The sequence below is a fragment of the Arvicanthis niloticus genome, chromosome 5 (assembly GCF_011762505.2).
Source record: "Arvicanthis niloticus isolate mArvNil1 chromosome 5, mArvNil1.pat.X, whole genome shotgun sequence".
In the NCBI taxonomy this organism is placed as follows: Eukaryota; Metazoa; Chordata; class Mammalia; order Rodentia; family Muridae; genus Arvicanthis; species Arvicanthis niloticus.
The window spans coordinates 74,420,322-74,433,265 of record NC_047662.1 but is presented as its reverse complement, the minus strand read 5'-3'; the positions used below and the strand labels follow the sequence as shown (position 1 = coordinate 74,433,265).

Genomic DNA, 12,944 nt, shown 5'->3' with positions numbered 1-12,944 from the left:
CTGTGGATCCGTAGCAGCCATGCCTAACTTCCCCCTGGAGGAACCCTCTCTGCAATTCCCACAGCCTGGCCTGAGGAACCCTGCTTCCCAGAGCCACCTTACCCACCTTAAAGTGCCCACGTGACATTTAAATTTTTAAATGACTTTTCATTTTTATTCCACAAGGAAAAGTGTACCCATGAAAGGAGTTCCATTGCACCATTTGACCTTTTTTGTTTGTTTGTTTCTTTTGGCTTATAAACCTGACTCTATGCTGCTCCACAACCAATTTATTTTCCTAACCCTCAAGTAGCCATACATAAATCTTATATTTAATTAGTCTGTTTGAATTTTCTGTCTCTCATAACAAATGTTCTGACAATATTTTAAAGCCTTTGTGTGAAACTTAGTGTTTAGATTATAGTGATTATTATTGTTTCAGTCTCCTCTAGCTGTTCATTATGTTCAATACAAACATGCTAGCTTGGGATGATTTTAAATTTTCTTACTTTGGGAAGCATTTTTTTTTTTTTTTTTTTTTTTTTTTTTTTTTTTTTTTTTTTTTTTTTAGTCAGGAAGCATTCAGATTTGGATTATTAAATACTTGAGTTCTTAGTTTCCACATTGAACCATTTCATGTTTTCCATTTCATTGTAAATGAAAATTTATTCCCATGTGTATGTTTGAATATTTCAATATTCTCATCTAATGAAAGAGTATCTGCACCTGGGTTCTAAGTGAGGTATCACCCAAGCCCTTCTTCTAATATGCTAGAAGAAGCATGTGGGAAAAACTTTTGCTTTTTCTAACCACAGAAGTACTTGAGAATATGTCTGGTGGAGTATGACAGTGGAAGTGTATAACTTTTAATGTGAAGAGATTATATTGCCACAGATTTTCTTGCTGATAACACCCCAGAGTGAGAACTTGATGTAAAGCCTGCTGTGTTATTCATCTAACAACTATTATTCTTTGATGAATAATTTTCTTCTCTGTTTTAATCCTTCAGAAATGCATCTTCTGTAGACAGCGGGTTAAAAGAATTTCTGGAGCCTGCATCCAGTGTTCTTATGGCCGTTGCCCAGCTTCATTCCATGTTACGTGTGCCCATGCTGCTGGAGTGCTCATGGAGCCTGATGACTGGCCTTATGTGGTAAACATCACATGCTTCAGACATAGAATCAACTCAAATGTGGTAAGGCCTGCTCTCCCATTTGCTGATGCTTTATTTGAATTCCTTCCTGGACCTGTCACAGGTCTCTAATACCTTGTGAGTGTTGACATGATCAGACTGTAGTATAATTAAGACTAGGGATTGACAACTGTTACTGAAGCATAGTTGTGCAGAACCCTTCAGTTCCTGATATGCACTAAACACAATATTTAGTAAGTTGAATAAGTGAATGAAAAATAAGTCAAACTCTTTATATCCATTCTTTTTCTTGGATCTGTGTATAGGTATCTGAAGAGTTCTATATAGATTGTGCAGTTCATGTTTTCAGTGTGTCAGAAGATCATTTCAAGTAGAGCAACATGAAAAGAAATCTCCTAAAATCTGCAATGCATTCTGTATGCAACTATATACATTTATTTAAATCTCTCCTGAAGGAAAGAAATGGCAGCAATGTTGTAAAAGGAAAGTGGCCAGGAATTTTTGATCTTTTCTACCTAACACAAGATAACTGAGGTCTAACATGGAGGCCCTGGAAGATCAGTGGAGTATAACTGTGGAAATGTGTACCTTTTAAAGTGAGGAGATTATATTGCCATAGATTATACAAAGTAAAAATAGAGCAATTTGCCCACCAACATATATGTTTATTTTACTTAAGACTGAAGTTCCTCTAAGAAAATATAATTTGTATCCAGAAAACATGAATTTAACTGTAATTTAGTTAACCTCTTCTTGGTTAATGAAATCATTCCCTTGACTTAAAAGCTTAAAAGGATCAGGGCAATATAGAGATTTGCATCCTCACATGCTTTTCCTGTCTCTAATAATATTTTTCTCCTTTACCCTTTTTGTTTTTTAATGGAATGCCTTTTATTATTTGAGAACTTCATACATGTAAAAAATACATCTTTATCATATGCAGCCACTAATGACCTTTTATAAACAGATGCTAAAATTGGCCATATTGACTTTTGGAAATATCTTACCCAGACAGCAACCTTCCAGCCTTTTGTAATGATTCCATCAACTTCTAGTAGTGTCTTTGACATTTGTGGCTGGGGATTGTATGGATGTGTGAGAATGTCCAATGTACAGACTGCTGTTATGAGCTCTTTATTTTAAAGTTACTTTCCATTATGTGAAGTTACAGGTTGCATGATGTCCATTAACCAAAAATATTATATTCAGTAACAAACACACATTACCAAACTAAAAAATTAGTAATAATATATACATAACTGTGGCACTTTTTGATTTACAGCCAGAAGTCAATAATGCTACCCCATTAAATGATTCTGGATGTATTTTGGGAGATAATAAGATTCTTGGGTGCTGGAGAGATGGCTCAGTGATTAAGTGCCCCGACCGCTCTTGCACAGATCCTGAGTTCAATTCCCAGCAACCACATGATGGCTCACAACCATCTGTAATGGGATCGGATGCCCTCTTCTGGTGTGTCTGATGACAGCTATAGTATACTCATATGCATAAAATAAATAATTATTTAACAAAAAAAGATTCTGACATCTAGAGCCACAGCAATCAGTGTTCATACATAAAATCTGCCAATAAAAACTGATAACTATGAAAAAGTGGAATTTCATACTAAAATTTCTTTTACTCCTACTATTGCTGGTGCTGCAGTCTTATATGAATAAGTATTATTTTTTTTTGTTGTTTTAAAAATAATAAACCTAATTTCAGAGGCACTTAGTTCCATGCACAATCTTTTGTAATCATAAATGACAGATGACTCACTGTTCAACCTATACACTCTAATACTTGTTGAATCCCTAACTCCAAACTTAAATAAAGCTAACAGTATATATCTGAAGTTCTGCTTGGGACCATATATCTCATTTTAATACCGCACTGCCCTGTGGCTAGAGGTGATTCTATTCAAATTGGATTTAAGAGCTCTAGGGACTCTGCCTCCTCCTCACACTGGTGTGTGGCATAGTCAGGCTTAACCATCTTACAAAAGATGATGAAAACTAAAACATAAGACTTGAGGTAATTGAGAAACTACTACCCAGCAGATCCACTTTATATGTGGTATGTTTATAAAGGAACATATCATATAGCTTAAATATTATATGTGTCCATTTCCTTATGAAGCATTATAAACAAACAAATAACAAATAAATAAAATTGTAGGTTTTGAAATTAATTGCTCCTGGCCCTGTACAAGTAGCTCTGGGGTTTTGAAGTATAGTCCTTATAGCTACTGCTTACCTATTCTTCACTTAGACTTCAGTATGGTTACCCCCTCCAAAATTTGGACACTAAGCAGAATGATTGTGGCACTTTCAATGACAGCTATCCCCAGAGTCTCAGGTTCTTAAATGTTTGGTCTCAAGTTGGTAGATCTGTTTATGAGGGATTAGGAACTATAGCTTTTGGGGAAGGGGGGAATGCATCACTCTGGGGTTCTTCAGAACGCTCATGCTATCTCTAGTTAGCATGTTCTCCCTTCCCCCTCTCCCCTTCTCCCTATCCCCCTTACACTTATGGATCAGTTATAAGCTCTCAGTAGCACCATCTGCTTGTTATTGCATAATTGTCACCATGATGGTCATAGACTCTAACTCTAGAATCATGAGGGCCCAAGTTAAATGCATTCTTTTATAACTTGCCTTGATTGTGATAAATTGTCACAGCAGTAGGAAAGGAACTATGGAGTTTGGCAGAAACTTTTGTTACAAAATATTAGAATTGCCTCTCCTGAAGTACATGGTCTTATTTTTTCAAATACAACAGTGTAATTCTAGATAAATATAAAATAATATGATTCCTTATGGTTTTTATATAAAAAATAAAAACCCTTAATGTTATTTTTTCATCTTTGTTCCCTACTTCTCATCTACTCCTCCTTCCCTCTTCATCTCACCTGTATTCTACTCTTTTCCTCTCAAGTTCCTGCACCCCTGTGGTCCTCCTTTTACATTGCTGATACTGGTGGTTACTCCAGCATCTATGCTCACATCTGAGTATTTAGGAACGATGGAAGAGAGAATGTGGTGTTTGTCTAACTGGGTGTGAGTTTCCTTTGCAAGAGTTTATTTAGGTTCATCCATTTACATAAACATTTTGGTTCTTTTAATAGCCAAGTAATACTTCTTTGTGTATATTTCCTAACCTTTCCTTATCTATCTTAACTATTGTGAATAGTTTCACAAAAGCATTGCAAAACAACTATCTATGCTATAGGACATGAAGTCTTTTGAGCCAATGAATAGTATTGTTGGGTCTTGTGGTAGATTTATTTTTAGCTTTATGAACATTCTTAGCACTGATTTCCAGAGTGGCTTGGCTTTACTAATGTGTATTTCCACTAATAGTGAATGAGAATTCCCACTGCCCCACATTCTCTCCAGTGTTAGTTGTAGTTGATAATAAAAGCACAAAGTTGTTTTAACTTGCGTGACCCAATCACTAAGAATAGAGAACATTTTTTGAGGTATTTCTTTGCCATTTTTATTTCTTCTATTGAAAACTCTGTTTAGATCCATAGCACACTTATTAGTTGAGTCAATTTTTTGGATTTTGTTCCTTGATATATATTCTTGGTATTAATTGTTTGTCAGATATATACTAAGGAAGGGTTCTCCTCCTCTTTGTGGTTTTCTTCACTGGATTGTTAGCTTTGTTGTGCAAGGTAACACCTGGAAGGGTAGGAGGTGTATCGTTAATTTACTTGATTATAAATGCACTTAAACAATCTTCCAGATTTGTTATTATTGATTAATATATGCTATAGATAGTCTGCACTAAACTGTTTTGATGGGGAGTAGGAAAATTTCAGTTGATTTTTCTTTTACTGTCCTTCATCCATTTCTTCTGAAATCCAAGAAAATTTAGTGAGTTTTTGTTCTGTTTCTGTGTCTCACAAGACAGTGTATGTTTATAGCACAATTATTGCTTTAATCCTATCTTGACAGTGCATCAACATAGATAAGAATTATAAAAGAAATAATGAGTAGTATTTGTATAGCATCTTACATAGTATTGTGCATGTTCAGACATAAAGAATTCTTGTGAAAAGCACCCGCAGCCCCTTTTTCCACCTGAAATCATAAGGGACCATTGCCCTCTGAAATGAACCATAATGGCTAATTACAGAGAAGATGTAAAACTTTTCAGGACATATAGCAAATAACTGCTGATAGATAGATACAAAGATACATAAAAACATGCATATATACGTTTAAGGATTCCTGTGTTGGGCAAATGTGAGGTGATTTGAGAAACAATTACTAAAATACAATAAGACTTATGTACAATTAGGGATAAGGAATTAATCAGCTCAAGCTAATATTGTATAGGTTTGTTATGTAGGAAGGTAGATAGGTAAGTAGATACAGGAGGACATGGGAGATGCCCATATCAGATACCAAGTGATATCCTGTAAATTTTCTAAGAATGAGATGTTTTTTATATAATCACAGCTCCAGACAGTAAACCTGCAAGAAGATGAACACTGACACTTTAATCTGCCTCGTGGACTTAACTTGATCAAATGAGCAGGATCAGCATGTGCCACCATCGTCAATAAAGAATAAGTGAGACTCATTATTGGATGTTACATCTAAACAAAGTTGTATAAGGATCATGATGTTTCTCCATAGTAACAAAGTGTCCCATAGATTTTATATTAATATAAGAGAAAAATAGAGAAATTGGGTCACTCTTTGATTTAGAATCAAAAGCAACATTGAGACACATGCAAACATCATGTATCCTCAGATGAAAAGAATCCTGAAAAGACTATAGTATTGTACAATACTATGTATAATCATGGGGAAATATTACAGAGATATCTATTAAAAAGTAGGAGAAATTTTATCTTTCTAAATTATCAGTACCATTTAAAGAAAGAGGAATGTCTGTAGAAATGAATTTACATGACTCTAAAATGATGGGACAGATAAGCAAAACTGAAGTGGAGAATGGATCCTTTTCTAAACAGAACTGAAATGCAGAATGGATCTTTTTCTTCAGAGGTTCAGGGGAGAGGATAGGAAAGCACTAAGGTCATTATGAGGTCAGTTAACCAAGTTGAATCTAGGTGGCAGATTAAAGTGTCATGTTAGTGTTCACCTTCTTCATGTTGATTACTAGCTAGAGCTGTGATTATATAAAGGAGTATCTTCTTCCTAGAAAGTAAATGTTGGTGTATTTAGATGACGAATACCATGATGTACAGTGCTGCTGAGTAGCTCAAGAAAACCATAGGGGATGGAAGAGTTGGGTTCAGATGTACCAGAGACAAGCCACAGAGGCAGAATTAGACACACGTGAAACTAATTCCTATTCTTCTACTTCACACCAAATATTAGACAACAAAGACATCATAAGACATTAGTTATTATGTGTTGGTAAGCAATGACTAATAGTAGATGAATTTTGATACCTGTCAAAGGATATATGATTTATTTTTGTAATAATTGTATTCTTTAAATTTAAAATTATTCTTTCATACTAAATTTAAAATATTTAAGTCTTCACAAGGTCAGTTTTTTTTTTTAAATATATACTTTTTATTTTCTGTTCTTTTTTCATATCTGTCTTTTTTCTTCCCTTTTTCTCTGTCTCACAGAAGTCCAAAACTTGTGAGAAAGCCATTTCTGTGGGTCAGACAGTCATCACAAAACATCGAAACACTCGGTACTACAGCTGCAGAGTGATAGATGTGACATCTCAAACCTTTTATGAGGTTATGTTTGATGATGGCTCCTTCAGCAGAGACACATTTCCTGAGGATATTGTGGTAAGTAGGTTTTCCCTGAGTACCTGATTCCTTAGAACAGGAATTTATTTAAGTTGTGAAAAGGCAAGGCTATCCAAGAATAAGTTTTTTTTTTTTAATTGGGTATTTAATTTAGTTACATTTCAGATGTTATCTCCTTTTCCCATTTCCCCTCCCTAGAAACCCCTATCTCCCTCCTCCTTTTTGCTTTTATACCATTTCAATTGCATGCAAGTATTAAGGTCAGTTCTAGGTTGAGAAACTAGCAATATAATAGATGCAAATAGTCAAGGAACAAGCATGACAATAAATACAAATAGTTAAAAGAACAAGCAAGGCAAGAGTAAGTTCTAATGTTTTTTGTCTGGCGAGTACCTACTTGCTGAACTCTCACATGGCACCAGACAAGGTGGCCACTTTGTTTGGAGCTTACATGTGGTTTTCAGTCTCATTAACCAAACACAAGACTTCCTGGGCCTATTAGCCTGTGAAAGCTTTTCTGACTTTGGTAATGTTGGGAGATGGGTCTTCTGCATTTACAGTCCACAGCTCCTCAGCTTTGCTCTATCTCTAGCCAGCTCACCACAGATCTGGAAGCTTCTTGGCAGGCTGTATTACAACTTTAGGTTTTTTAATATGAAAATCAAATTTAGGACATCAAATTTAATGATCATGACTTATTTATCTATGATATAAATACAACCTATTTTGTAGCCTGATACTTCAGTAAAGACAGGTATAGTTCCTATTTAAAGAATCAGTGTTTACAGCTCACTTTATTAATTCATTAGATAAGAGTTCTTTAATGCAAAATTTCCATATTTGAAAATAAGTTTGGCAATCATAAAGGTATTGGAATTTTGTTACTAGAGACTCTGTAGAACAGCATGAAATTTCTCTACCTAGGTACTTAATTCTGTGGTAGAAAAATATCGAAAAAATTCTCACTGAACAATGCAGCTGTAGAATGTGTGAATCAGCCCACTTAGCCTCAGAATGCAATGTGTAGTTGTTGAAGGAAATAATAAATGATATATTGCTACATGCTTACATCTGTCAGTCTACTAAACACACTCTTGGTGAATTTTTGTCTTTCATTATTTTAATGGAAATTAAAAATGCTCATCTAAAAGAAATGTATATGCATGGAGATCATTGGCCCCCTTTAGTATATACCAGAGTCTGGAATCCTCTTGATGCCGTGTTGGCTATAGAGTGGTATTTACTTGCTTGTTTCTTCACTTAGGCTGGAATGAAGATGTAATTTCAGGCAGGAATCTAAATTGTAGGATAGAACAAAGAAGTACTCTTCAGGCATGAAAATGACTTGGTCTAGGACAGGGAAGTAGGCTCAGATATTTCGGTCATCCTGATAAGCCCTTAGAAACAGTGATCATGGGAGTGATCACAGGACTTTTGTTTATTGCCTTGCTTGTTCTTTGACTAAGCAAGGTGAGCTTTCAGTAACATAACACAATATTGTGGGGTATAGGAAGTGATGTATCCACACATGTATATGCATGTATTTCCTTTTCAATGGGAAAAAAGCTATTTAAAAAAAAAAAAAAAAAAACATAGGAAATTTGACTTCTGTAAGAGTCTCTTTGTAAGAGTTGAGTCCATTAACCCTGAACCTACAATGATAATGATTCTGTATGTAACACAGAACATATGTATATTCAGATAACCCTGGGAGGAACATTTCAGATTTTCTTTTTAGCATATTTTATGCCTCTCAATGTAAAATAGAATTTTTCCTGTTTTAATACATACACATAGTTTTACATTGTCACAGGCATGCATACACTTATTTTACATTATTACAAATATGTTTTCAGGCACTGGGCTATACAATTAATATGGAGGAATGGGTAAATAATTTATATTATTCCCTATAAGTCTTCTGTTTGAAATGACTAACAAAAAATCAAAATAGAATTAAACTTTTATGAATGGGCATACGAGGGCATTTCTTTGTTTTAACCTGCATTTTCTTTATTCTGTGTGAAGTGACAGCAAAGACATGACTTACTTTACTACCTTTAAAAACATGTTATTTAGGGACACACACACACACACCACACTGATAACAAAAGGGCTCTCTCAGGCCCAGATACTATAAAATAGTTGCAGGAACAGATATAAGCCATGACAAGTAGCAACCTTATCTGCATCTTGAGAGAGCTCAACTGTGTTTTTATGTGAAAAACAAGAAAGGTCAGACTTCTAAAGAAAGATCACCTATGCATTAGTGTATGTACACCTGAATAGAATGCCCCAATTCTTAAAAATAAACACATATAATAAGCATAGAGATGAACAAATGGTGACAGTGGTCAATTCTATGTGCTGTCGTTCATAGAAAAACAATTCTGGGGCTGGAGATGGCTCAGCAGTTAAGATCACTGGCTACTTTTTAAGGGGTCCTGAGTTCAATTCCCACATGGTAGCTTACAACCATCTATAATGTGATCTGATGCCCTCATCTGGCATGGAAGTATCTGGCATACATGCAGATAGAACACTCATCTACATTCATTGATAGATAGATAGATAGATAGATAGATAGATAGATAGATAGATAGATAGATGATAGATAGATAGAGTTTATAAAGAAAAAAACAAGTTCTGCAATTTGCTCTAATATATAAAAATATAGAACAAAAATCCTTTTCTAGAAAGCAAATATAAAAGGTATTTTATCTCTTGAAATCTCTATATGAGGGTGTCCTTATATATGAGCAATCCAAAGTACATCCTCATCTGAGCATGTTCCTCAAGAGGTCAGTCCCACAGCCTTACCACAGCTTCAAACACTTGATGATTCATGTTCTTTGGTTATGGGAATCTTCATTACCCAAACTAGCAATTGTTTTTCTATTAGGGGCAAACTGAGATTTTCTCTCATTTAGGCCATAAAGAAATTTGGTGAAATATTACTGAAAAGCTCACAAAATGTCTTTGAATATGGAAAAAGAAGAATCAAAAACTATCAAAACATAAAACGGATACTGCTCATCCATGACTGGGGGGGGGGGGGGGGGGGGGCGGAACACTAGGCCACAGCCTCAGTCTGTGAAAGCTGGCCCTTCACCTCTAGTGTAGTCATATTGGCCCTGATTGCCATTGCCATATAAAACTAACTCCCCTGCTGCCTTCAGAGGGTTGTCTACCCCCTGCTTGTTTCTCTGTGGATCTGACTGTAGATTCCAAATCCTAGCAAGGTGCAACCAACTAGCCAAGCTCCCATTATTGTCTGTATTGACAGTTAACTGAGGAAGAGTTTGTGACACATTAGTGTGTCAGGACAGGCTAGCTCTGCCTGTAACTGAGACACTGCTAAAAGTGTTCTCAGATGTTGGCCAGCCAAAAAATTGATAGAAACCCACTTTAATTATGCTATTGCTTCCTCTCTGGTGATTACTTTTTAACTGTTAGCATCTTAAATCTTTTCTCAATCTGCTGGTTGCCATTTTGTCCTGTTGACAGTGACCTTTGCCTTACAGAAGCTTTGCAATTTTATGAGGTGCCATTTGTCAATTCTTGATCTTAGAGCATAAGCCATTGGTGTTCTGTTCAGGAACTTTTCGCCTGTGCCTAAGCATTCGAGGGTCTTTTCCACCTTCTCTTCTATTAGTTTCAGTGTACCTGGCTTTATGTGAATGTCCTTTATCCACTTGGACTTGAGCTTTGTACAAGGAGATAAGAATGGATTGATTTGCATTCTTCTACATGCTGACCTCCAGTTGAATCAGCACCATTTGTTGAAAATGCTGTCCTTTTTCCACTAGATGGTTTTAGCTCCTTTGTCAAAGATCAAGTGACCATAGGTGTGTGGGTTCATTTCTGGGTCTTCAATTCTATTCCACTGATCTTCCTGCCTGTCTCTGTACCAATACCATGTAGTTTTTATCACTATTGCTCTTTAGTACAGCTTGAGGTCAGGGATGGTGATTCCCACAGATGTTCTTTTATTGTTGAGAATACTTTTCCCTATCCTGGGTTTTTTGTTATTCTAAATGAATTTGCAAATTGCTCTTTCTATCTCTATGAAGAATTGAGTTGGAATTTTGATGGGGATTGCATTGAATCTGTAGATTGCTTTTGGCAAGATGGCCATTTTTACTATATTAATCCTTCCAATCCGTGAGCATGGGAGATCTTTCCATCTTCTGAGATCTTGTTCAGTTTCTTTCTTCAGAAACTTGAGGTTCTTGTCATACAGATTTTTTACTTGCTTGGTTAGATTCACTCCAAGATATTTTATATTATTTGTGACTATTGTGAAGGGTGTCATTTCCCTAATTTTTTTTTCAGCCTGTTTATCTTTTGAGTAGTTTGAGTTGATTTTATATCCAGCCACTTTGCTGAAGTTGTTTATCAAGTTTAGGAGTTCTCTGGTGGAAATTTTAGGGTCACTTAAGTATACTATCATCTGCAAATAGTGGAACTTTGACTTCTTCCTTTCCTATTTGTATCCCTTTGACTTCCAGTGCTATATTGAATAGGTAGGGAGACAGTGGGAAGCCTTGTCTAGTCCCTAATCTTAGTGGGATTGCTTCAAGTTTCTCTCCATTTAGTTTGATACTGGCTACTGGCTTGCTGTATATTGCTTTTACTATGTATAGGTATGGGCTTTGAATTCCTGATCTTTCCAAGACTTTTAACATGAAAGGATGTTGAATATTGTCAAATGCTTTCTCAGCATTTAGTGAGATGAACATGTGGTTTTTTTTTTTTTTTTTTGAGTTTGTTTATATAGTGTATTATGTTGATAAATTTCCAAATACTGAACCATCCCTGCATTCCTGGGATAAAGCCTTCTTGATCATGATGGATGATTATTTTGATGTGTTTTGGATTCAGTTTACAAGAATTTTATTGAGTATTTTTGGATTGATATTCATGAGGGAGATTGGTCTGAAGTTCTCTTTCTTTGTTGGGTCTTTTTGTGGTTTAGGTATGAGTGTAATTATAGCTTCATAGAACAAACTGGGTAGTGTTCCTTCTGTTTCTATTTTGTGGAATAATTTGAAGAGAATCAGTAATAGATCTTCTTGGAAGGTCTGATAGAATTCTGCACTAAAACCATCTGGTCCTGCGCTCTTTTTGGTGGGGAGACTGTTAATGACTGCTGCTATTACTTTAGGGGTTGTGGGACTCTTTAGACGGTTTATCTGCTTCAGATTTACCTTTGGTAACTGGTATTTGTCTAGAAAATTGTCCATTTCATCCAGATTTTCCAGTTTTGTTGACTATAGTCTTTTGCAGTAGGATCTGATGATTTTTTAAAATTTCCTTGGTTTCTGTTGTTATGTCTCTCTTTTCAATTCTGATTTTATTAATTTGGATATTATCTCTGTGCCCTCTGGTTAGTCTGGCTAAGGGTTTATCTATCTTGTGGATTTTCTCAAAAGAACCATCTGGTTTTGTTGATATTTTGCATAGTTCTTTTTGTTTCTACTTGGTTGATTTCACTCCTGAGTTTGATTATTTCCTGCTGTCTACTCCTCTTGGGTGTATTTGCTTCTTTTTGTTTTAGAGCTTTCAGGTGTGCTGTCAAGTTGTTAGTGTATGCTCTCTCCAGTTTCTTTTTGTAGTCACTTAGAACTATGAGTTTTCCTCTTAGTACTGTTTTTATGGTGTTCCACAAGTTTTGGTATGATGTGTCCTCATTTTCACTAAATTCTAAAATGTCTTTAATTTCTTTCTTTATTTCTTCCTTGACCAAGTCATCATTGATTAGAGTGTTGTTCAGTTTCCACGTGTATGTGGGCTTTCCATTGTTTTTGTTATTATTGAAGACCAGCCTTAGTCCATGGTGATCTGATAGGATTCAAGAGATTATTTCAATCTTTTTGTATCTCTTGAGGCCTGTTTTGTGACCAATTATATGGTCTATTTTGGAGAAGGTACCATGAGGTGCTGAGAAAAAGGTATATTCTTTTGTTTTAGGATGAAATGTTCTATAGATATTAGTTAAATCCATTTGGTTCATAACTTCTGTTAATTTCACTGTGTCTTTGTTTAGTTTCTGTTTCC

The 12,944-nt window shown here is 35.4% G+C and overlaps 1 protein-coding gene across 4 annotated transcripts in view; it reads left to right on the top strand.

Annotated features, from left to right (window-relative positions):
• Window positions 1-12,944, top strand: part of Kdm4c (lysine demethylase 4C) — a 161,066-nt gene that overhangs the window by 130,951 nt on the left and 17,171 nt on the right. For all 4 annotated transcript variants that reach the window (XM_034502228.2, XM_034502230.2, XM_076934763.1 and 1 more), the window contains 2 exons: window positions 989-1,174; window positions 6,753-6,923. In XM_034502228.2, the coding sequence (XP_034358119.1) occupies window positions 989-1,174; window positions 6,753-6,923 (357 nt within the window). The remainder of the gene's footprint in view (window positions 1-988; window positions 1,175-6,752; window positions 6,924-12,944) is intronic.